This window comes from Oncorhynchus masou, chromosome 32 (assembly GCF_036934945.1).
Source record: "Oncorhynchus masou masou isolate Uvic2021 chromosome 32, UVic_Omas_1.1, whole genome shotgun sequence".
NCBI classification, from domain to species: domain Eukaryota; kingdom Metazoa; phylum Chordata; class Actinopteri; order Salmoniformes; family Salmonidae; genus Oncorhynchus; species Oncorhynchus masou.
Window position 1 is genome coordinate 76,877,970 of NC_088243.1, and position 25,845 is coordinate 76,903,814.

Genomic DNA, 25,845 nt, shown 5'->3' on the forward strand with positions numbered 1-25,845 from the left:
TCTCCGGATGTAAACCAGCCCAGCATATGTTAGTCCTTTCCACCTAACCACCCCTTACTATATTCAACCTGCACTTATCCCAAAGTAACACTCCTCTGGGTGTCTGAGTGTGTGTGTCTGGGTGAGTGACTTTGAGACGGTGTGTAGTGTGTGTGTGTGTGCGTGCTTGTGTGTGTAGTATGTGCACATACAATCTGACATCCCTTCTAGCCCCACCCACACCTCTCCCCAAGGCCGCTCTACACAGTATATCATGTTGTTATCTCATCAGTCTATCAAACATACAGTATTGTAGGTTTGTATAGGACCTTTCTTTATTTAGAAAAGCACAATTCTATTTTAAATACCAGTTTGGCATATACACATTCAGGGCAACAGAACAGCGTCAAAACAAACAAGCTATACAAGCAGAGTACTGAATATCCCACATGCTGAAGAACACTGGATATACAGGGACATGGATCTCTGACACCAGATCTAAATGGTTATTTAAAAAAGTCCATCCACTTTAGTGTCATTTAAAAATGGTGTCTGAGGTTTGGGCTGAGCTCCAGTAGCAGACAGGACAGCAGCCTCTACACCTATGCAGAGGAGCTGTTGTACTACACTTGGTACTATTTCTCAACCCAGTGAGTCTGACTTCACTGAGCTGAGACAGTTTATATATTCTATACCTGTGCTGCTGAATACATTCATTGGTTTTCATACAAATATTTCTCAATGGTGACTGTGGTCCTCAGTCAGTGAGATCTAATAAATTGTTGGCCTGGTCCACATTGATCCCCAGTAGATAAGTCCATCTGAGCTTTAAGGTCTGCTTCTCCTTTGAACACTAGTAATAAAGACCAGCCTTAGTATCCCCCTTCAGGACCTGTGTCTGTCAGTTTGTTCAGTCTCTGAGATGGGGGAGGGGTGGGGGGTTAGAGGAGGGGACTGCATGTCACGGTGTCAGTCTCTGAGATGGGGGAGGGGTGGGGAGTTAGAGGAGGGAACTGCATGTCACAGTGTCTGTCTCTGAGAGGGGGGAGGGGTGGGGGGGTTAGAGGAAGGGACTGCATGTCACGGTGTCAGTCTCTGAGATGGGAAAGAGGGGGAGGAGTCGGCGGGTTAGAGGGGGGCTGCATGTCGCTGTCCCTCCTCTCCTTCAGCTGCCTCCTCATGTGGTGTATCCGGGGACGAGGACTGACACCTCCCTCAACCGTCTGGTTCTGGTCACTTAGCGTGTCAGACGACTCGTCGATGAAGGCCAAGTTCTCCCCGAAGAAATCTAGCATCTTGCAGCCTGGCGGGGTGGGCAAAGGGGGCATGGGGAGCGGCATGGTGGAGTTGAGTGACTTGGGGAGTTGCTGGAGAGGCACAGGGAACCGGACGTCCTCCCTGAAATATACCAGCCTGGATCCTCCATGGCGTCCCCTCTGTTCAGTACAGAGAGACCCACTGGGGTCAAAACTAGCAAAAGGCATCCTCCGCACTGGCATACACATGTCAGAGGTGTGAGAGTCAGAGGAGGAGACAACTGATCTGGAGTCAGACTCTGGAGACTCGGACACAGAGCCCGACTCCCATGGCATCATCATTATCGCAACAGGATCAGGGTCATAGTCTAACTCCATCACGGAGCGCGCCGAAGGCATCGACAGTGATCTCGCAACCGTCCGGCCCTCTGACCTCGCATTGACCCTGCAATCTGCCCTCAAACCTACCCCTAGCCCCATCCCTGGTCCTAACCTCACCCCTTCAGTCCTAACCTCACCCCCCCCTAACCTCACGACATCCAGACGGGTCATGGAGCGTGTGACCCACCTATTGGGCAGATATCCGTTCTCCCCTATAGCGCCCTGCCTGCCGCGGTGCCCCAGCGCCCCCCTGCGGACCCGTTGCCGGGTGCTGCGTCTCCAGCGGCGCCGCTGCAGCAGGAAGGGGTCGTTGAGTTCCAGAGGGTTGGGGATCCGGAAGTCCATGGACATGTTCTGGATGTTCTGTGTCCAGTCTGTAGCATGGGCCCTCAACTCCTCCATCTGAGAGAGAGAAAGGGGAGAGAGAGGGAAAGAGTCCGAGAAAGAAAGAGAGAGGTGTCCCAGAGACCCAGAGAAAGACAGAGAGACAGAAGATAAGTAAATATTGACAGTACAAATCCAAATTGCCTTCCAGTAAAATCTTTGTCCAGATCTTGTCATATGGACTGTTTCCCTTTCACCAGCCCTTCCAATAATTTGGTTTGTGTCCCACTCACTACCACTCACCTCAGCACGTGTTTTCTTGGACAGCACCCGCAGCCAGTTCCCGATCATGGTGAGTATGGAAGCAAAGTAAGCCAGGCCAAACACTATCCAGAGCCACACCAGGGGCTTAAACAGATCTCCGTCCCGCCGGTTAGCACCTACGCACAAGGACATCGACGCATTGGAATCGAATGGACTCGAAGGAGCACAAGCATGCACATACACACAAACAAAAGGGCTTAGACAGGTCCATATCCCTATGCAATATCAAGTGTATCTTTCACAGTGTGTATACTGATAGAAATGTGTCGTGTGTGTACTCTCCAGAGTCTGTACTGTCCAAAGTGTGTACAGTGTCTTTCATGTAACAAGTGTTCACTTCGTACCTGCTACATAGTCTCCGAAGCCGACCGTGGTCAGGGTGATGACCACAAAGTAGAGCGCCTCCAGAAAGGACCAGTCCTCCACTTCCTTAAACACCAGCGTTGGCACGGCGAGGAAGATCAGACAGCCAATCAGGATGGACAGAACAGCAGACATGACCCGCACATAAGTGGGACTGACCCGCCGCTTCTGAGAGAGGGGCAGAGAGAGAAGGGGACACAAAATAAGAAGGGAAAGACTGAAGAATTAAAAGATGGAGAGATGAGGGGAAAAGGGTGGAGAGGGTAAGATCTTCCTCAAGATGATCAAATAATGTGCCTTTTCTTTGATAAACATGTTTTTTCATGTTTTTTTTTTTTTTAGTACTGCAAAGTTACATTGGGAAGTATCTAATGACTGACTGAATGTTTAAACCGGCTTCTGTTCTACTTGTGTGTAACATGTTTCAAGTGCTAGAGACTCCAAGACGGCCTCTTCTGTTTACAGCACAGTGACATCACTTAAGCAGCCCTTGAGACAGGCGAGAACAATGAGATGACATCCTGTACATGAAGCAGCCACTGAGACAAGACAGTCTAACCAGGAAGAGTGTCTCCATCTTCCACACGGCCTTCCTCAGCCCCGTCCCCATGTGGTCCCCGACACCAGCCAGCAGGAAACCAAACATAGGGATCCCTACCAGGGCATAACACACGCAGAACAGCTGGCCCCATTTGGTCCTGGGAGACAGGTTGCCAAACCCTGCGGACAGAGTGAGACCATATACATTCACCTATATGTTAATCTATATCATTTAAAAATGATTCAATTCACCAGCATGTCTATTGAGGTTCATTGTATTTTCTGAGATTGGATCATTCATTTTCTGTCAAATTCAAAATACACATCTGGCTGACTAAGTTATTACCAAATGGTTTGCAGGAGGGAAAAATGAACAAAGGCTCACCGATGGTGGTGATGATGGTACCACAGAAGAAGAAGGCGCTGGCCAGGTCCCACCTGCTAGTGAAGTTGGTGGAGCTGTGTTTGACATCCAGGCCCGCCTCCACCGCCTTCACCACACTCTGACAGTACAGAGGCAGAACAGACAGACTAGGGCTACATCTGGGGTCTGTGTTCTTTTTAGGAATTTAGTTTTTAGTAAATAAATAAATATAAAATTACCAGGAATTCAGCTAAAAATGTGTTTAATTTAGGAAATCTGTTTCCAAGTATATATAATAAATCAATAAAAGACGTGATCATGTCTCAATGTCATTTTCATTTCAAAGCCCTTTTGGTGCCTAGTTGTGATTCATTTATAAATGATTCTAATTATGTTCCGGCCCCCGACCGACCATCTACACTGACAAAAATCATCTCATGGCTGAATGTAGTTGCCTACCCCTGGGCTACATCTTCTCAGTGGGGGTTCTACACGGGACTTTGTTTAGGTGAGGTTCTTCTCAGATGTGTTTTAACTCGTCTGTCTGTTCAAGTGTATGCTTTCACTCTCTGAAGTTATTCCTGCCAAGGTGTATATTATGTGTGTTTAAGTCTTTTTGCTCTGGTGTGAGCGTGTCTATCTCTCTGCTCAAATGTGTGTGCTCTATGGTGTGTGTGTCTATCTCTCTTCTCAAATGTGTGTGCTCTATGGTGTGTGTGTCTATCTCTCTGCTCAAATGTGTGTGCTCTATGGTGTGTGTGTCTATCTCTCTGCTCAAATGTGTGTGCTCTATGGTGTGTGTGTCTATCTCTCTTCTCAAATGTGTGTGCTCTATGGTGTGTGTGTATCTATCTCTCTGCTCAAATGTGTGTGCTCTATGGTGTGTGTGTCTATCTCTCTGCTCAAATGTGTGTGCTCTATGGTGTGTGTGTCTATCTCTCTTCTCAAATGTGTGTGCTCTATGGTGTGTGTGTATCTATCTCTCTGCTCAAATGTGTGTGCTCTATGGTGTGTGTGTCTATTTCTCTGCTCAAATGTGTGTGCTCTGGTGTGTGTGTCTATTTCTCTGCTCAAATGTGTGTGCTCTGGTGTGTGTGTCTATTTCTCTGCTCAAATGTGTGTGCTCTGGTGTGTGTGTATCTATCTCTCTGCTCAAATGTGTGTGCTCTGGTGTGTGTGTCTTTCTCTCTGCTCAAATGTGTGTGCTCTGGTGTGTGTGTCTATCTCTCTGCTCAAATGTGTGTGCTCTGGTGTGTGTGTCTATTTCTCTGCTCAAATGTGTGTGCTCTGGTGTGTGTGTCTATCTCTCTTCTCAAATGTGTGTGCTCTGGTGTGTGTGTCTATCTCTCTTCTCAAATGTGTGTGCTCTGGTGTGTGTGTCTATCTCTCTTCTCAAATGTGTGTGCTCTGGTGTGTGTGTGTACCATGATGAGATCGCTGAGGTTCTGTGCGGTGACACAGGAGTGGTTTTGGAGGAAGTCATGTGTGGTAAGGAGCAGCTTCTCGTGCTCCTTGCTCTCCTGGGGGCTTTCCAGGGTCCGGAACACCAGCGCCCCTATCACCAGGTATAGCATGACCCCTGCCAGCAGGGCCAGCAGGGTGGGGCACCGCATCGCCCCGAGCACACCCCCCCACCACAGGAGTCAGGTTTCGCCAGGGTCTGTTCTACGGCCTCTTCCACGATACACACGGTGGCACAGCTGCATTCATGCACGCGCACAAACACACACACCATTTTTAGTTTGGTTTTACTATCCTTGAGGACAGAAGTCCTCGGTTTTCCACAAGGATAGTAAAACAAGGGGAAATAATTGTTGGCCCCACAAGGGAAACAAGGCCATTTTAGGTTTAGGGGTTAGGTTTACAACTAGGATTAAGATTAGGGTTACATTTATAGTTCGGGGTTTAGGTTAGGTTAAGGGTTAGGGAAAATAGGATTTTGAGTGTGTGTGTTCAATGATGATGATGATGATCTCTTTCTGGAAATATAAGATCAGGAACAACTTGATAATGGGGATTATTTGAGGAGCTATATCAAGGAAAAAACAACACAGAGCAGGGTGGTTCTCTGATCATTTCCAGAACATGAAAGTGTGAGACAAGATATGAAGTTTAAATCCATTTGAATTCAATAACTTTTTGACATCGTCCCTTCTGATTGAAACAACACTCTCCAGACATGTTTTCCCGTGGAAGAAGTGGTCAGAAAGTGACTTTTTGGACCTGAATGCCAGAACATTCAGGAGATAAATGGTGCTCAAAGTGAACCCGTTTTGCAGAACCCGGCACACCGTGAGACATACATATCTTCCTCACTGGAAAAAATACATTTAAACGCTTACAAACAGGGTTGTCAAACTACTTGATAAACTTTTTTAAAGAAATTAAATACAATTTTAATTTAACCTTCAACATCAATTACCTAAAAATGCCTAAAATATGAATTTTTTCATATTAGCATATGTTTTAACTTACTTTAACCTACTTTACATGATCTGAGGTTTTTGTGTTGTGCCCACCATTGGTTGAGACACAGCATGCTCCTGGATACAGGGTGGGTGTCATTTCTATCATAGAAATCTAATTAATAGAATGGACCTAACGATTCAGACCACTGTAAATTAACTGGAACACCATTGAAATGTTTACTTCTAATTAATACCACAAAGATGGCCGCCAGTCCACCTGTGTTGAATGTCAAATTAATTTCTATAATTTCAATAAGATTCCTATGGAGGATTGACAGTATAATTTAAAACAAAATATATTCCCATTCAAGTCAACATTCTCTACCATCTTTGTGGTAGCATTTGAAAGTTGACATTTCAATTTAATTGCCATTTAAGTACAATTAACAGCCAGAACATGACAACAACCCTGTATTCAAGAGCATGTTTTGTCTCAACCGATGGCGGGCACAACACAAAAACGTCTGATGATGTAAAATAGGGTCTATGGGTGTTTTCACACGTGGTACCTTTCAGACATTCTTTGTGAATTCAGTTCGGTTCGCTTCATTTTTTTTTTTGCAGTGTGAACACTCCAAAGAAACTTAGACTTCTCAAAAGAGCCTCCGAAGCGAACCGAACTGAAACCATCTCCAGGGGTGATCGGAGTCCAGTTCCGGCAATGTGAACACACAGCTCCCCAGGTTCACTTGTCATTATTCCCGCACAGACTACTGCAACACCATTTAGCCCAGCCATAAACCCTCACACTAGACTACTGCAACACCATTTACCCCAGCCATAAACCCTCACACTAGACTACTGCAACACCGTTCCCCCTGCCATAAACCCTCACACTAGACTACTGCAACACCATTTACCCCAGCCATAAACCCTCACACTAGACTACTGTAACACCGTTTACCCCAGCCATAAACCCTCACACTAGACTACTGTAACACCATTTACCCCAGCCATAAACCCTCACACTAGACTACTGCAACACCATTTACCCCAGCCATAAACCCTCACACTAGACTACTGCAACACCGTTTACCCCAGCCATAAACCCTCACACTAGACTACTGCAACACCGTTCCCCATGCCATAAACCCTCACACTAGACTACTGCAACACCATTCCCCCTGCCATAAACCCTCACACTAGACTACTGCAACACCGTTCCCCCTGCCATAAACCCTCACACTAGACTACTGCAACACCGTTCCACCTGCCATAAACCCTCACACTAGACTACTGCAACACCATTTCCCCCAGCCATAAACCCTCACACTAGACTACTGCAACACCGTTCCCCCTGCCATAAACCCTCACACTAGACTACTGCAACACCGTTCCCCCTGCCATAAACCCTCACACTAGACTACTGCAACACCATTTCCCCCAGCCATAAACCCTCACACTAGACTACTGCAACACCGTTCCCCTGCCATAAACCCTCACACTAGACTACTGCAACACCGTTCCCCCTGCCATAAACCCTCACACTAGACTACTGCAACACCATTTCCCCCAGCCATAAACCCTCACACTAGACTACTGCAACACCATTTCCCCCAGCCATAAACCCTCACACTAGACTAGTGCAACACCGTTCCCCCTAAACCCTCACACTAGACTACTGTAACACCATTTCCCCCAGCCATAAACCCTCACACTAGACTACTGTAACACCATTTCCCCTGCCATAAACCCTCACACTAGACTACTGCAACACCGTTCCCCCTGCCATAAACCCACACACTAGACTACTGCAACACCGTTTACCCCAGCCATAAACCCTCACACTAGACTACTGCAACACCGTTCCCCCTGCCATAAACCCTCACACTAGACTACTGCAACACCATTTCCCCCAGCCATAAACCCTCACACTAGACTACTGCAACACCATTTCCCCCAGCCATAAACCCTCACACTAGACTAGTGCAACACCGTTCCCCCTAAACCCTCACACTAGACTACTGTAACACCATTTCCCCCAGCCATAAACCCTCACACTAGACTACTGCAACACCGTTCCCCCTGCCATAACCCCTCACACTAGACTACTGCAACACCATTTCCCCCAGCCATAAACCCTCACACTAGACTACTGCAACACCGTTCCCCCTGCCATAACCCCTCACACTAGACTACTGCAACACCATTTCCCCCAGCCATAAACCCTCACACTAGACTACTGCAACACCGTTCCCCCTGCCATAAACCCTCACACTAGACTACTGCAACACCATTTCCCCCAGCCATAAACCCTCACACTAGACTACTGCAACACCATTTCCCCCAGCCATAAACCCTCACACTAGACTACTGCAACACCATTTCCCCCAGCCATAAACCCTCACACTAGACTACTGCAACACCGTTCCCCCAGCCATAAACCCTCACACTAGACTACTGCAACACCGTTCCCCCTGCCATAAACCCACACACTAGACTACTGCAACACCGTTCCCCCTGCCATAAACCCACACACTAGACTACTGCAACACCGTTTACCCCAGCCATAAACCCTCACACTAGACTACTGCAACACCGTTCCCCCTGCCATAAACCCTCACACTAGACTACTGCAACACCGTTCCCCCAGCCATAAACCCTCACACTAGACTACTGCAACACCGTTTCCCCTGCCATAAACCCACACACTAGACTACTGCAACACCGTTCCCCCTGCCATAAACCCACACACTAGACTACTGCAACACCGTTTACCCCAGCCATAAACCCTCACACTAGACTACTGCAACACCGTTCCCCCTGCCATAAACCCACACACTAGACTACTGCAACACCGTTTACCCCAGCCATAAACCCTCACACTAGACTACTGCAACACCGTTCCCCCTGCCATAAACCCTCACACTAGACTACTGCAACACCGTTCCCCCTGCCATAAACCCTCACACTAGACTACTGCAACACCGTTCCCCCTGCCATAAACCCTCACACTAGACTACTGCAACACCGTTCCCCCTGCCATAAACCCACACACTAGACTACTGCAACACCGTTCCCCCTGCCATAACCCCTCACACTAGACTACTGCAACAACTGTTTCCCCTGCCATAAACCCTCACACTAGACTACTGCAACACCGTTTCCCCTGCCATAACCCCTCACACTAGACTACTGCAATACCGTTTCCCCTGCCATAAACCCTCACACTAGACTACTGCAACACCGTTCCCCCTGCCATAAACCCTCACACTAGACTACTGCAACACCGTTCCCCCTGCCATAAACCCACACACTAGACTACTGCAACACCGTTCCCCCTGCCATAAACCCACACACTAGACTACTGCAACACCGTTCCCCCTGCCATAAACCCTCACACTAGACTACTGCAATACCGTTTCCCCTGCCATAAACCCTCACACTAGACTACTGCAACACCGTTCCCCCTGCCATAAACCTTCACATTGTTGCTACAAATGAGAGGAGATGATGATGTGCAGGTGTAACAGTTTTGCTTCCATCCCTCTCCTTGCCCCACCCTGGGCTCGAACCAGGGACCCTCGGCACACAACAACTGACACCCTCGAAGCATCGTTAGTGCCCACAAAAGTCGTGGCCTTTGCAGGGCAAGTTGAACAACAACTTCAAGGTCTCAGAGCGAGTGACGTCACCGATTAAATCGCTATTAGCGCGCACCCCGCTAACCATTTCACTCCGGTTACACAGGTTCGCGGAAAAAAATATACATGCTGTTTTTGGATATTGATTTGTGTTTGTCAAGGAGGCACAGAAATTCCAAAATATGTTTGTAGTTCAGTTCAGATGATTTGTTTTCAATATGTGATCTATTGGTTAAGAGAGCTTCAAGGGCTATTTATTCGATTGTGGAGTTTGAATAGTGTGAGAAGACAACATCGGGTGTACAGTTTTCAATGAGAGCATTATTCTTCTGCTATTAATTATGTGGCAAATAATATTTATGTGTTAATAGTATTTTCTGATGACGGTTATTATGCCTCATATTTTATCTAAATGGAATATATTAACTTCCAAAATATAAGTAGGTATCATCTAGCTGTCCGATAACACGTTCTGGTGGAATAGCTTGTCCTGCACTTCGTAAAAACCCAGAAACCCAGTGAATGTTGGAAATTACTTTACATGTTTTTATTATAAAATATAGGTATGGTGGGGTATGCAAAAAGGTCCAATTTTAAATAAAATACAATTTTATGTCACATGCAACCGGTGTAGACATTACTGTGAAACACTTACGAGACATTTCCCAACAACGCAGAGTTCAAAAGGAAAACGTTTAAAAGGAAATAGTAACAATAAAATAACAATAAGGACATATACACAAGGAGTACCAAAAGAAGTGCCATCTCTTGAATGATTCGGCAATCATGTCCAAAAGTCACTTTAGGCAAATATGTATATATGATTTCATTCAAATCAAAAGTGGTGCTGTCAAAAAGTGATTGAATTCAACTGGATTTACCCAAAGAGGAAAGTGTGACGTTACTACCGTTAAGACATCCCGCTCTAAATCACTCACTTGTCCACGTTTTATCCATCCTGAAGATCTGGTGATGAGAGTTCTCTCTCCTCCTCTCTCTCTCCTCTCTACCAGGCCCAGGGCTGAAAGGGGGAATAGGAGGGTTCAGACCAGCGTCTACGTTAGTGCCCCTGTCATAACAACACACACTGACACTCACCAGACTGTCCCGGATATCAACTGGCCAACATTTTTAAACGATTAGCCTCTGCCAACCTGCTAAACATACATCTCGCTGTTAATCTAAGTATGTTCAGGATGCTTATCTGTATCTAGTTTAAACAGTTTGTTTTCTTTAAATGATATTCACCTCCAGAACCATAAGATGGCCATGGTGTTCCAAAGAACTGCGTCAACTTTCTGATATTTCCCGGAGTTCTTTTAGCATTCTGATCTAATGGAACGCATTGGTTTGTATGGACGACTATGCATTGGCTGAAAATGTATTATTTGTTATCGTTGTCTAAACCTATCCTGGCATATTTTTTAGATATTTGTAAGATATGTGTGTTTGATGTGTTGTGAAATATCCCAGCTCAAACAGCGTGACATAAATTGTGATAAATCATCATGTTTCCAATGTATTGCAGTTAAAAACAAAAAGGAGTGCAGAACTGCCAAGGAGGGAAGGGGCTTTGGCGCCAGTCTCCACCTAGCTCATGAGATGGATGTAAAACAGCAGGTTATTTGTCTAATGATTCATATTTTAGGGTACATTTGTCATACAATAAAATGTAATGCTATCAGTCATTTATATTGAGAGCTTAAAGATACATAAAGAATGTTTCCAACATTTCCCTCAGCATTTGATATGGCCAATGTTCTTTGGAAGGACAGTTTTGTTACCCAAATCACTGACTGAAAGCTATTGTTTTTTTGAGGAGAAAAACAATTGACAGTCATGCAAGTAAGTAAATCATTCAATGAAATGTCAAAAACAGATAATGTCCCCAGATACATTTGAGGGCGGCAGGTAGCCTAGTGGTTAGAGCGGTAACCGAAAGGTTGCAAGATCAAATCCCTGAGCTGACAAGGTAAAAATCTGTCGTTCTGCCCCTGAACAAGGCAGGTAACTCACTGTTCCTAGGCCGTCATGGTAAATAATAATTTGTTCTTAACTGACCTGACTGGTTAAATAAAATATTGTCTAAAAAACACTGATGACCCCACCAGAACACAGAAACATGTTATACATACGATGATGCCGGTTAGTTCGCCCTTGCAATCCACACACCACAAACAAGTATATAAATGTCTTCTCAGACAACAAATACTGTATATTACTAATAGGTGAGCAAATAAACCAATCTGAACAAAACAACTGACTATAAATCCTACCTGAGTTCAGGAGAAACAATGAAGTCTGAAGAACCAGTATGGTATGTGCTTCTTGGTGTCCAGGCTCTTCTCACCACCAAACGCTCTGTGAGTAGAAGTGTGTATGTCCAAAAGCTCACAGAGGAGAAGTGTGTGTCCACTAAGTAAGTGTGTGTGTGTTCCTGGCAGTGGGAAAGGTGTTTCCCCATATGCTCAGGACTCCACATCACTGTGATGGAGGAGAAGAGGGATTCTAGGAAGTGTGTGTGTTTGTCTCTCATAGGGCCAGGAGTTTTGAGGCACTGCTTTTTCCAGTAATTCCAGCACTGTCCTCTGGTGTTGCTGCAGGTAGGAAACCCTAGGAAATGTTCTGTAATTGACACATGCTTTCTCCAATCAATCAATGTCTGGTTGTGCGTATGTGTTTGGCAGAGGGATTGCCAAAACCAGGGGAGGTGAAGTGCAGCAAATCTTAAATCGCACAAAACCTATTATTTAGCAGGGAATACAATTTGTAGATCAGTAATTCTACACCTCAATTTGCTCAGTTTGAGCTGATATTGAGCTAATATTATTCCCTGCTCAATTCAGGGTTTGTGGGATTAAGATATGCAGAATTACACCACCCCTGGTTTAGGAAAAGGCGAAGTGAGAGGGTTTTCGTCACCCAAAATATGTCCACGTTATTAAGTTTACCATTATTTATACTGAACAAAAATAAACGCAACAATTTCTGTTTATTTAAAGTTTTTTTTTTATGATTATAATTTTTTTAGCCCATTTTCGTGGTATCAAATTGGTAGTCCCAGTCTTGTCTCATCGCTGCAACTCCCGTACGGACTCAGGTGAGACGAAGGTCGAGAGCCGTGTGTCCTCCGAAACACAACCCAACCAAGCCGCACTGCTTCTTGACACAATGTCCACTTAACCCTGAAGCCAGTCGAATCAATGTTTCAGAGGAAACACCATGCACCTGGCGATAATGTCAGCGTGCACTGCACCCGGCCCGCCACAAGAGTCGCTTGTGCGCGACGGGACAAGGACATCCCTGCCGGCCAAACCCTCTCTTAACCCGCACGACGCTGGGCCAATTGTGCGCTGCCCCATGGGTCTCCTGATGCGGCTGGCTGCGACAGAGCCTGGACTCTAACCCAGAATCTCTCGTGGCACAGCTAGCACTCGAGAGGCCCACAAACGCAGCAATTTCAAGGATTTTACTGAGTTACAGTTCATATGAGGAAATCAGTCAATTGAAATAAATTCATTAGGCCCGAATCTATAGATTTCACAACTGAGGAAACAGATATGCATCTGTTGGTCACAGATACATTTTTTAAAAATGGGCCTCGATCTTGTCGCATTATTTCTGTGCATTCAAATTGCCATCGATAAAATGCAATTGTGTTTGTTGTGCGTAGCTTATGCCTGCCCAAACCCACCATGAGGTACTCTGTTCACAACGTTGACATCAGCAAACCGCTCACCCACACAACGCCATATGCGTGGTCTGCGGTTGAGGCCCAGTTGAACGTATTGCCAAATTCTTTAAAATGACGATGGAAGCGGCTTATGGCAGAGAAATTAACGTCCAATTATCTGGCAAACACTCTGGTGGACATTCCTGAGACATTTGTCGCATTGTGTTGTGTGACAAAATTGCACATGTTAGAGAGGCCTTTTATTGTCCGAAGCACAAGGTGCACCTGTGTAATGATCATGCTGTTTAATCAGCTTCTTGATATGCCATCCCTGACTGGGGGATGAATTATCTTGGAAAGGAGAATGCTCACTAACAGAGATGTAAACAAATTTGTGCACAAAAGCTGAGATTAATACGTTTTTTTTTTGTGTGAGTATGGAACATTTCTGGGATCTTTTATTTCAGCCGATGAAACATGGGACCAACACTTTAGATGTTGTGTTTATATTTTTGTTCAGTGTATTAAGCAGGTGAGGAGTTTTTGTATGGGGGGCAATGAGTGTCGAATTTAGTAAAGATAAAAAAGTATTGCTATTTTGATACATGCGGCTTATTTGATCTAATAGAAGTTTTGTAATGCTTATATCGGCTACTTGTGTACCGATAGAAGTGTGATGCTGACTTCCCGAAAGAAAGAAAAAAACACTAAATCAGAGTTGTCCCTGTTGATAATTGAGCCGGTCTATGCATATTCATGAGCCAGCATAGCATCTCACTCTCCATTGAATACAGGTGGTTGACATCAACACCCCTCATCGAATATTGAAATGTGTTCAGATAACAAGATGTATCCACCAATCGAAAGAGATACATAGGTGGGAGGTTGACAGCCCGCCGTTCCACTCTGTGGACAACGAAATGCATTGTTAGGGTGGAGACAAGCATCTCATCATTATATCCAGTATCTTGGAAGACAACATTTCCGACATGCTGATCCTCAACACAAATCAAATTGTATTAGTCACATGCACCGAATACAACAGGTGTAGACCTTACAGTGAAATGCTTACTTACAAGCCCCTAACCAACAATGCAGTTTAAAAAATACAAATAAGAAATAAAAGGAACAAGTAATTAAAGAGCAGCAGTAAAATAACAGTAGCGAGACTATATACAGGGGGTACTGGTACAAAGTCAATGTGCAGGGTCACCGGTTAGTCAAGGTAATAGAGGTAATATGTACATGTAGGTAGAGTTATTAAAGAGATAATGCATAGATAACAGAGTAGCAGCGGTGTAAAATAGGGGGTGGGGGCAATGCAAATAGTCTGGGTAGCCATTTGATTAGATGTTCAGGAGTCTTAAGGCTTGGAGGTAGAACTGTTTAGAAACCTCTTGGACCTAGACTTGGCGCTCCGGTACCTCTTGCCGTGCGGTAGCAGAGAGAACAGTCTATGACTAGGGCGGCTTGAGTCTTTGACAATTTTTAGGGCCTTCCTCTGACACCGCCTGGTACAGAGGTCCTGGATGGCAGAAAGCTTGGCCCCAGTAATGTACTCGGCCGTACACACTACCCTCTGTAGTGCCTTGCGGTCAGAGGCTGAGCATTTGCCATACCAGGCAGTGATGCAACCAGTCAGGATGCTCTCAATGGTGCATCTGTAGAACCTTTTGAGGATCTGAGGACCTATGTCAAATCTTTTTAGTCTCCTGAGGGGGAATAGGTTTTGTCGTGCCCTCTTCACGACTGTCTTGGTGTGCTTGGACCATGTTCGTTTGTTGGTGATGTGGACACCAAGGAGCTTGAAGCTCGCAACCTGTCCATTACAGCCCTGTCAATGAGAATGGGGGTGTGCTCGGCCCTCCTTTTCCTGTAGTCAACAATCCTCTCCTTTGTCTTGATCACGTTGAGGGGGAGGTTGTTGTCCTGGCACCACATGGCCAGGTCTTTGACCTCCTCCCTATGGAATCTCTTGTCGTTGATCAGGCCTACACCACTGTTGTGTCATCGACAAACTTAATGATGATGTTGGAGTCGTGTCTGGGCGTGCAGTCATGAGGGAACAGGGGGTACAGGAGGGGACTGAGCAAGCATCCCTGAGGGGACCCAGTATTAAGGATCAGTGTGGCGGATGTGTTGTTACCTATCCTTACCACCTGGGGGCGGCCCGTCAGGAAGTCCAAGAATCAGTTGCAGATGGAGGTGTTTAGTCCCAGGGTTCTTAGCTGTGATGAGCTTTGAGGGCACTATGGTGCTGAACTCTGAACTGTAGTCAATGAATAGCATTCTCACATAGGTGTTCCTTTTGTCCATGTGGGAAAGGGCAGTGTGGAGTGTAATAGAGATTGCATCATCTGTGGATCTGTTGGGGCGGTATGCAAATTGGAGTGGGTCTAGGGTTTCTGGGATAATGGTGTTGATGTGAGCCATGACCAGTCTTTCAAAGCATTTCATGGCTACTGACGTGAGTGTTACATGTCAGTAGTCATTTAGGCAGGTTATCTTGGTGTTCTGGGCAGACGAGGACAGGGAGAGGTTGAAAATGTCAGTGAAGAAACTTGCACGGGGGAACAGGTGTGCGTGCTCAGCGCCCTCCTGTACTCCCTGTTCACCCATAACAGCATGGCAACACACGTCTCCAACTCAATCAACATTGGTAGGCCTGATTACCAACAGCGATGAGAGCCTACAGGGAGGTGGTGACGGGGCCGTAGTGGAGAGGGTCAAACTCTTCAAGTTCCTCAGTGTGTAACATCACGGGACCTGAAAAGGTCCCTTCACACTGACAGCACCTCTTCAACCTCAGGAGGCTGAAGAAATTTGGCTTGGCTCCTAAGAACCTCCCGTACTTCTACAGATACACCCTCGAGAGCATTCTGTCGGGCTGTATCACCGCATGGTACGGCAACCGCAGGGCTCTCCAGAGGGTGGTGCGGTCAGCCCAACGCATCACCGGGGGCACACTGCCTGCCCTTCAGAACATCTACAGCACCCGGTGTCACAGGTAGGCCAAGAATATCAAAGACCTCAGCCACCCGAGCCACAACCTGTTCACCCCCTAGAAGGTGGAGACAGTACAGGTGCATCAAAGCTGGGACCGAGACTGATAAACAGCTTCCATCTCCAGGCCATCGGACTGTTAAACAATTACCACTAACCTGGTAATTCAGTACCCTGCTCTGAAGCTTAGACTGCTGCCCTATGTACTGTACATAGTCATTTAACCAGGTCACTTTGTTTACATACTGTATTCTAGTCAAGGCTCATCCTATATAACTACTGCTGTACACACCTTTTCTATTCATATACACCATTAGATATATATATCTATATACACACATTTTGGTTTTTGCCCTACTACACAGCATATTCAAATTATCAAAGCTTGACGATGAGTTGGTCATTTGAATCAGCTGTGTAGTGCTATGGCAAAAAAAACAAAGTGCACCCAGTGGGATCCCGAGGACCGAGTTAGGGAAATCCTAGTCATTACTCTAAGCATGACAAAGCTATGGGATAAGAGCAGAACCCCTGTCTGTTTCCTGATGTCCATTTAGAGGGGCTTAGCTTTTTAAACCCATACATTCCTAACTACAGTGAGTTTGGATGAGAACACAGACAGAGGTGTCTTGAGCAACGTTAAGTTATCACAGTGTAATCCACTCATATTTATTCAGTCATCAAACTCAAGTCTCTCGAGGTGACTGGAAGGTAGACTGTGGTGTAGTAGAAACAGGATATCCTTAAGATGGGTACCAGTCTGTATGTGCCATCATGCCACTCATTGTCAAGCCAAACATGTCTTGCTTGACAATGAGCAAGAGTTGGCAAGAGCACAAACAGATCTGGCAGCAGGCTACTTTCAAGTCAACCGTGAATGGGAAAAATGATTTCAGTTGTACACCGGACTGATGTCTTGCCAGTTGCCTTACTGGGTACCTCATTAGTGACCTCTAAACTAGAGGGCGTTATTTGGAATGTGACTAACCTAGAGAGAATGAAGAGAGATGGAAAGAAATACAGCTAGCATAGACAAGACAGAAACAAACAACTGACACACAGACCTTAGGAGGTGGAAAGAGAAATTGACAAGATAAATTTAGATCAACCTTTTTAATCTATCTTCTTCAACAGCGACACAAAGCATCAACAGCGATACATTCACATAAAAGTGTCACATACAGGGGAAAGAATCCAGTGTGTTCTGCTGGACTCCTTGGACTAGTCCCACCACCCAGAGATCCCACAGATAACTCAGCTAGGGGTGTGTTCAGAAGGCTAGTGAATGGTACTGTAACAGCCCATACGTGTTCTAGAACACACGCCAGGCTTCTAGAATCTAGAGAAGACATGGTTGTTGCTAGTGGCTACATGCATCATGTCGGTAGTGACAGAAAGCAAGTGTAGCTAACTACGTATATCAAGTTAAAATCACTCCACAATGTATTAAACCTGTCATTTCTATCAGATCCAATGGCTGTTAACTTATTTAGTTGTGTGTTAAAAACAAATAGGTGTTTTGAGAGATTTTTTAGACCACAACAAAACCAATAACAACTCACATTCATCTTAGTACCATGCAGTAACGCTGTAATAAACCTCAGCTCTGAAAGAAGGTCGGAGCGGATTTGGAATGGAGGAAGGTTTCGTTAACAAAACACAGTGTACAAAACATTAAGAACCCTTCATAATATTGAGTTGCACTCCCCTTTGACCTCAGAACAGCCTCACTTCATTGGGGCAGTTGCTTCCCACAATTGTGTCAAGTTGTCTGGATGTCCTTTGGGTGGTGGACCATTCTTGATACACACGGAAAAACTGTTGAGTGTGAAAAACCCAGCAGTGTTGCAGTTCTTGACACAAACCGGTGAGTCTGGCACCTATTACCATACCCTGTTCAAAGGCACTTAAATATGTTATCTTGCCCATTCACCTTCTGAATGGCACACACACACACACGTTTACATTTGAGTCATTTAGCAGATGCTTTTATCCAGAGCGACATATAGCGGTGAGTGTATACATTTTTATATTTCGTTTGTACTGGTCCCACGTGGGAATCGAACCCACAAACCTGGCGTTGCAAGTGCCATGCTCTACTAGAAATCCTTCTTCAACCTGTCTCCTCCCCTTCATCTACGTTGATTGAAGTGGATATAACAAGAGACATCAATAATGGATCATAGCTTTCACCTGTAGTCACCTGGTCAATCTGTCATGGAAAGAGTTCTTAATGTTTTGTATACAAGCGCACACACTTCCTCAAAGCACACCAATGAGGGTGGCAGTACCAAGATTGCATTTAAGATGCTATAAATTTGTTTGATATACAATCTCTTAAGTGAATATTGTTTCAAACCAGGGCAGTTCATTGATGCAACTGAAAATCTAGAAACCTAAGGCACAATCACTAACGTGCACGAAAAATCTATCCCCCCAAAAATGTAATATATTAAATCTAGGAAAAGCTAAAAAAAAAGTCCAAAAAAGCAGACTAAAACCTGCACAATTTAAATAGTGTATCTAAAAAAATAAAAATAAACTACCTCACTCATGTGTTTAGCACTTGTGTAAATTCAAGAGCACAGAGGGTGCCATTTTTAAAAAGGTTTGAGTGTAAAGAAATAGAGAAATGAATAGGGAAAGAACAGAAAGAGGGGACGAGGGAGGGGCAGAGAAGGAGCGCTCCCAGTGGATCACCATAGAAGGAGAGGAAACACGCTCAGGTTAGGTTGAGTCATACACAGGCACAGCCTAATATTGAGAAAACATAACGACCAGACATCATCCTACACATGCAGTACGTACTCATCCTTGTACAGTTTTGTACAAACCGACACACGCTCCCTCAAATGTACACCCACTGCTTATAAAAACCAATATGAACACACACACTAAAACATTCAACAGTCTATAAATAAGACTATTCAAATTAAAATTCAAGTTTTCACAACAGGCAATGGACCATGGCCTAAAGTAGCTTAAAAAATTAAATAAAAACAAGGCACCATTTCTCATTTGAACCACAACAAGGAAATCTGAACCAGTAGATTTGTAAAGAACAGTACTGTAGTAGGTGCATAGAAACCAATGAGCCTCTGTATAACTCAATGAAAGGTCTTGTCTTAAACGTCAGTAGGGGACAGTTGTCCCGCTTCAGGTGTTTCAGTACACAAGAGATGAAAGAGGTTTTATTCGGGTCAGTACATCAGGGCAGGAGGTGGGGGTCAGTACACAGCAGGTCCAGTGAAATTAACTCCTCCTCTGACGGTCTTCCAGTGGATCTGTACAAACACTCTGACACACAGCATAAACAAATACACTCAACCATATGTGGAACTTGTGAACCCACACAGGAGTGAGAGAGGTGGATTGCCATGGGGGACGCCCTACTCTCCCAAGGAGGACCAGACGATTAAGTCAGTCATATGTGGAACTAGTTAATGTCATCTCCACATGAAACGTCCTTTCTAAAGACAACATTATGCAACTACAGACTTTGTATAATCTATCAAGATCACATAGTGGTTTACATTACGACTACACAAACCTTGTGATAATTGTGAAATACGTGCTGAACGTAAACTGTGTGATGATGCATCTGTTATTTGTGTGACCGGTGCAGATGTTAGGATCTAAGGGGCTAAACGCTTCACCTGTTGGGGGTTAATCAGGGTCCTCCTGCCCCCCCTCCCTCTGGCCGGGATCTCTCTGGGGGCGGGGCATAGCAGCAGTACCCAGGAGCCCCCTCCTCACAATGTACGGACAGCCTAGACCACTGGGAATGTCAGCAAAACCTGGAGAAGATGGGAGAAGGAGCAATGTGAACATTTAGTACTGTTTATATAATGCTAGTGGGAGGTGGTATGTTTACTAGGGGTGCTAGGAGGAAGACATACAGAACCAGTCAAAAGTTTTAACACCTACTCAAAGGTTTTTCTTTATTTGTACTATTTTATACATTGTAGAATAGTGAATACATTAAAACTATGAAATAACACAAATGGAATCATGTAATAACCAAAAATTGGAGATTTGAGATTCTTCAAACTAGCCATCCTTTGCCTTGATGACAGCTTTGCACACCCTTTGCATTCTCTCAACCAGCTTTATGAGGTAGTCACCTGGAATGCATTTCAATTAGACATAGTTTGATACCATCCCACAGGATAAGCTCATATCTGTTGTCTGTTTCGGTGTCTGTAAGGTCTGATGGAGAGTTGGTTTGGTTAGAGTGGTTGATGATTTGACAGGCTGAAAATATAACACAGATCTTTTGATAACCCACAGTGGTAAAGAATGGTGAGCTGATTTTAATAGTATATAGGTTTCACCTCTGGCCAATAGTAACAACCCCCCTTCGCTGTGATATTCAAATACACAGCATTAACAAAACAGCACCCGTGTCCCCTCTCCTCACCTTTCATGACCACCTCAGGCAGGCCGTAGGGTTCGTATTCCGTATCATCGTACGCTGCAGACATCTGAGTCCGGTTACGACGGATCCGCTCCGCAAGACGGGCTGGGTCGGCAGGGATCGGGAAGGACCCAGAAAACAACATCCTGTCCCCCTCGGCCTCAGACATCTGGACTGGTGACACAGGGGGTGATTCTGTGGGTTCTTCATCATTCTCCTCCTCTTCCTCCTTCTCAGTCTGTGTGTATACGTGGTGTGTTTCTGGTAGGGCGCCTGTCTCTCTCCCCTCCTCTGTCTGAGAGCTGGTACTACTCACCTCTACAGATCTCAATCTCTCTTGACCTGTCCATCCTGCTGGTATGACCTTTGAACTCAGAACATTGGTCTCCACCATCGTTCTCTCAGTTCGCCACTCTGATGTAGTGGTGACTTTTCTACGGACCGAGGAGTGACTTTTATTCTCAACACCAGTGGAGATTGGTACCTCTAGATGGTGACTGGAATGGTTGATTTCAGAGGACTGTGCTTCAGTGGATTGAGCCTCAGCGAGAGATAGAGTGGGGAACTCTTTGTTATCTAGTTCTATGATGTCTAGATTGTGCCTTGAGACTATTTCTTTGGCCTCGGTCTCATCTGTTGCTCTGGGAGTATTTGGATTGGTCTTGTTTTCTGAATCATCTTGGTTAGTGTGCTCTGTTGCCTTGGTCTGGAGCTCTGAGATTTGGTAAACATCTTTGGTGATGTCTGCTTCTTCACCATCTTCCCCATGTTCATTGGTCTGTTTTTCCATCTCTTGGGGATGTGTAGATTTGTTCTTTCTGGATGGGTTTTGGAGACTCTTTGCTTCAGGAGAATTGCAGTGATGCAGTCTAGACCAATAAAAAAAGATCCATCAAATTTAAATTCAAACTTTGAAATCGCCATAGACAGAACATGAAAACTGCTCATCACAGAAACTGTTACAACCAATTCATAATAACAAAAACCGGTCATTGCAATTGTCAATCAAGAATTTGTGCGTAGCCCCTGTGTGTTACCTTGAGGCCAGGGTCCTCCCATACAGTCTACTGGAGGTACAGGAGAGAAGCAGCTCATCCTCTCTGATCACCATCACACTGCTGTGTTGGCCAGGGCTGAGGGTAGCAGTGTTGTGGCCAGGGCTGAGGGTAGTAGTGTTGTGTCCAGGGCTGAGGGTAGCAGTGTTGTGGCCAGGGCTGAGGGTAGCAGTGTTGTGGCCAGGGCTGAGGGTAGCAGTGTTGTGGCCAGGGCTGAGGGTAGTAGTGTTGTGTCCAGGGCTGAGGGGAGCAGTGTTGTGGCCAGGGCTGAGGGGAGCAGTGTTGTGGCCAGGGCTGAGGGTAGCAGTGTTGTGGCCAGGGCTGAGGGTAGCAGTGTTGTGGCCAGGGCTGAGGGTAGCAGTGTTGTGGCCAGGGCTGAGGGTAGCAGAGGTGAGGTCCTCTGGGTCTAGACAGAGGGGCTGGGCCATTAGCCTCCACACTGTCAGCTCCTCAGCCTGCCTCTGGTTCTCCTCAGAGAGAGACTGCAGTTCAGCCTGCAGCATCACCACCTGGACAGGAGGAGAGAGAATAACATTCAGGAGATGTTCAAAATAATAAAATACAGATTTATTTAAAATAGCTGGCTTGTATATAGCATTCTGTAGTAGTAGCATTCTGTTGTGGATGTTTACAACCACATGCTTAAGCTATGGGGGGAAATTATTCAAGTATTTACGGTAACTTACATTGATAACTATGTTCACCGTAAGAGTTAGAGTACAGAAACCTACCTGTTTCTCTAGGCAGGTGATCTGGAGTGGAGCCAGTGGAGTAGTGTCTAGTAGAGTCTCATCCCCTGCCTCCATCTCCTTCACTCCTTCAGACTCTACTGCCCCTCTCACCTCATCCCCTGCCTCCATCTTCTTCACTCCTTCAGACTTTACTGCCCCTCTCCCCTCATCCCCAGCTCCCGTCTCCCTCCCTCCGTCCAACTCTACTCCCCCTCTCCCCTCATCCCCAGGTCCTGTCTCCCTCCCTCCGTCCAACTCTCCTCCCCCTCTCCCCTCATCCCCAGGTCCTGTCTCCCTCCCTCCGTCCAACTCTCCTCCCACTCTCCCCTCATCCCCAGCTCCTGTCTCCCTCCCTCCGTCCAACTCTCCTCCCACTCTCCACTCATCCCCAGCTCCCGTCTCCCTCCCTCCGTCCAACTCTCCTCCCCCTCTCCCCTCATCCCCAGCTCCCGTCTCCCTCCCTCCGTCCAACTCTACTCCCCCTCTCCCCTCATCCCCAGGTCCTGTCTCCCTCCCTCCGTCCAACTCTACTCCCCCTCTCCCCATCTCCTTCACTCCTTCAGACTCTCCTCCCCCTCTCCCCATCTCCTTCACTCCTTCAGACTCTCCTCCCCCTCTCCCCTCATCCCCAGGTCCTGTCTCCCTCCCTCCGTCCAACTCTCCTCCCCCTCTCCCCTCATCCCCAGGTCCTGTCTCCCTCCCTCCGTCCAACTCTCCTCCCACTCTCCACTCATCCCCAGGTCCTGTCTCCCTCCCTCCGTCCAACTCTCCTCCCCCTCTCCCCTCATCCCCAGGTCCTGTCTCCCTCCCTCCGTCCAACTCTCCTCCCACTCTCCACTCATCCCCAGCTCCTGTCTCCCTCCCTCCGTCCAACTCTCCTCCCACTCTCCACTCATCCCCAGCTCCTGTCTCCCTCCCTCCATCCAACTCTACTCCCCCTCTCCCCATCTCCTTCACTCCTTCAGACTCTACTCCCCCTCTCTCCTCGTCTACAGGTTTCCCCCCATCATGCAGTGTGGCCTCACGTCCCGAGGTGATAACGTCACTGATTTGCTTTAGCTCTCCAGAGGTGTAATTAACTTCCTGTCCTCCTCTCTGGTTCTTTCTTTTCTTTCTCTTTGCTTTTCTTTTAGCCGGTTCTTCACAAGTCTCTGGTAGTGTTGTGTTACTGACACAACTAGTTTCTTGGTCTGTGTTTGCCACATCTGGAAGTGTCAGTTTCAGCAGCTCGTTCTTCTGTTTCAGAGACTGCAGCTCTACAGCCAAACTCTCTCCACAGCTATCTTGTCTCTCCTGTCCACTGGTGTCTTCTGGTCTGTTGATAGGACCAGAAGCTTTCTCCAGCTCTGCAGTAAGACATGTGTTCTCAGTCCTGGTTAGACTCGGGTCTCTCTGGGATAGCTGTAACTCCTTCGTTGAATGTTGTTCTTCACTACGGATGTGTTTCATCTTAGAACTCTCAAACGGTTCCATCTGCTCTTTGGAACATGCTACAGTTAAACTGTCAGATTTGAATTTCTCTTTGTTTCTCGTCTCTTCACTCCTGCCTGGCTGGGCAGAAGCCTTAGAATCCACCATCTTCTCTGTATTATGTTCAGCAGGATGGCCGCCCAGAGTGGTACTGCTATCTGTTACATCATGCCATTCAGTGACACAGTTTTTCTGTGGAGTGGTCAGCTGACCTCCCTCATCACAAAGTGTAGAGGAAGCCTGGGTAGTGTTTAGTGGGTTGATCGTTATGTCTGTAGTCTCTTCTATCCCAGAGGCAAACTCATTCTGAGTGCTATGTGTGATCTGATGTATATCTGTGTAATGGTCAGCCTGCTGAGGGGTTATAGTTACCCTAGTGCTCTTTATCTCCTCCTCCTGTCTCTCTTCCTCTCGTCTCTCTCTCTCTTTCTCCATCTTTTGTCTGAGCGTGGCCAGTTCATCTCTGCAGCGCTGCAGTTCCTTTCCCTGCCTGAGAAGGCCGCCCTCCTTCTCCTGCAGCTCTGCCAGCAGGTCCTGGATGTGTCTGCTCTGGTGGTCGAAGGCCAGGGTCAGCTGCTGGGTCTGCCTGGTCACCTGGCTCTGTAAAGCCTCCAGCTTTGCCTGGGAGTGTATAGCTCGCCCAGCCTCCCTGGCACTCTCCCCCCGCAGACGCTCCACCTCTTGGGCTAGCTCTGAGGCAGAGAAGCCTGTGTCTTTATTGGTCTCTCCCTGGTCTGAGGAAGATATCCCTTTCTCAGCTTCCACAGTGGTTTCACCCAGCTCAGAGGCAGACATACCCCTCTGAGCCTCCACAATGGCCTCTCCCTCACCAATAGGTCTGGAGAGTTCTGGTGCTTTGTTCAGAATTCCTTCTTCCCGGATCAGATCAGCTGTTGTTGCCTGCGGGACAACAGTGGTGGACTCACACAGGAGATGGCGCTGGTCTGGAGATGGTAGTTGCTTGTTGGAGTTAGAGGGGATGTCACGGTGCATGGTGAGATATGTCAGAGGGGTGTTTTTATCTATCATGTTCTTCCTTTCAAGACCTCCACGGTTCTTCAGCTCCTCCAACTCGGCCTGGAGCTCTTCCAGCTTCACAGTAAGTTCAATCGTTCCTTCGATCCCTTTGTTTTTCAATCTCTTCCTCTCCTCCTCCTTTTCCCTTTCTCTCTCCTCCTGTTCTATCAAGAGCTCAGTCTTCAACTCAGCCAGCTGCTTCTTTAGCTGGAGATTCAGCAGCATGCTTTCAGACTCCCGGTCGTCTCTCTCCCTCCCTTTCCTTTCCTCCACTCTCTCCCTGTCCTCCGCATCTGTCCTGACCTGTATCTCAAGTTCAGCCAGTGCCTCCTTCAACCTCCCCATCTCGGCCCTCTCCTCCTCCTCTTCCGTCTCTCTGGAAGTCTTGGTTTGGGAGGCGTGTTTGCGGCTGAGCTGCTTGAGCCTGGTCCTGGCCTCGGCCTCCGCTCTGCGCTGGGTCTCCAGATCCTCCAGTCTCCTTTGTAACTCATCCTTAACGTCCTGCAGCTCTGAACGCAGCTCTCTGTTCTCCCTCTGTAGGTCTCCCTCAGCCCTGGTGGTCTGGGCTCGGGAGTGGCTGGACAGGGTCTCGCTCTCGTAGTCTGTGTCGGAGCCAGCGGAGCTGGTGAGGTGGGGACTTTGGTCTGTTGGAGAAAGAGAGCTCGGTGTGTCGAGTGTGTTTTTGTCCTTGGTAGATGCTTCCTTTCCAGGGATGCAGCCATCTACTACGGACTCTGCCTCGTCTTTTCTCTCATTCTCTTGTTTCCTCTCCTCCCCCCTCCCTCCTGCCCTCTGTCGTTTTTCAGAGTCTGTGGATCCAAACGCAGTGATGTGTTCTGAGTCAATGCCCTCTCCAGGTTCTCTCTCTGTGGGGTACTTTGCTCTCCGTTCCTCAT

At 46.6% G+C, this 25,845-nt stretch overlaps 2 protein-coding genes across 2 annotated transcripts; both read right to left on the reverse strand.

Annotated features, from left to right (window-relative positions):
* Positions 1 to 332: 332 nt before the first annotated feature.
* Positions 333 to 11,268, reverse strand: LOC135527271 (potassium channel subfamily K member 2-like). Its single transcript, XM_064955866.1, has 7 exons — positions 10,522 to 11,268; positions 4,956 to 5,231; positions 3,553 to 3,670; positions 3,187 to 3,347; positions 2,609 to 2,795; positions 2,244 to 2,380; positions 333 to 2,018 (listed from the first exon to the last, which is right to left on the reverse strand). Exons 2-7 carry the CDS (start codon positions 5,142 to 5,144, stop codon positions 1,068 to 1,070), a joined length of 1,743 nt encoding a protein of 580 aa, XP_064811938.1. The 5' UTR covers positions 5,145 to 5,231; positions 10,522 to 11,268; the 3' UTR covers positions 333 to 1,067.
* A 6,089-nt stretch (positions 11,269 to 17,357) lies between these two features.
* On the reverse strand, positions 17,358 to 22,980 carry LOC135526602 (histone-lysine N-methyltransferase 2D-like). The gene is made up of 5 exons (XM_064955113.1): positions 22,463 to 22,980; positions 21,714 to 22,240; positions 20,680 to 21,545; positions 19,916 to 20,056; positions 17,358 to 19,556 (listed from the first exon to the last, which is right to left on the reverse strand). The coding sequence occupies exons 1-4, from the start codon at positions 22,589 to 22,591 to the stop codon at positions 19,926 to 19,928; spliced, it is 1,653 nt and encodes a 550-aa protein (XP_064811185.1). The 5' UTR covers positions 22,592 to 22,980; the 3' UTR covers positions 17,358 to 19,556; positions 19,916 to 19,925.
* Positions 22,981 to 25,845: the final 2,865 nt, after the last annotated feature.

What these genes read in the sequence shown, in the direction of transcription:
- LOC135527271 (XM_064955866.1), bottom strand. Translation starts at nt 5,144, where the DNA reads ATGCGGTGCCCCACCCTGCTGGCCCTGCTGGCAGGGGTCATGCTATAC. An exon ending in ACCTCAGCGATCTCATCATG is followed by an intron (nt 3,671 to 4,955) that starts GTACACACACAC and finishes CTGTACTGTCAG; the next exon opens with AGTGTGGTGAAGGCGGTGGA. An exon ending in CTTCGGAGACTATGTAGCAG is followed by an intron (nt 2,381 to 2,608) that starts GTACGAAGTGAA and finishes CCTTGTGCGTAG; the next exon opens with GTGCTAACCGGCGGGACGGA.
- LOC135526602 (XM_064955113.1), bottom strand. Translation starts at nt 22,591, where the DNA reads ATGGAGGCAGGGGATGAGGTGAGAGGGGCAGTAGAGTCTGAAGGAGTG. An exon ending in TCACCTGCCTAGAGAAACAG is followed by an intron (nt 22,241 to 22,462) that starts GTAGGTTTCTGT and finishes CCTCCTGTCCAG; the next exon opens with GTGGTGATGCTGCAGGCTGA. An exon ending in GCCTGAGGTGGTCATGAAAG is followed by an intron (nt 20,057 to 20,679) that starts GTGAGGAGAGGG and finishes CATCTTCTCCAG; the next exon opens with GTTTTGCTGACATTCCCAGT.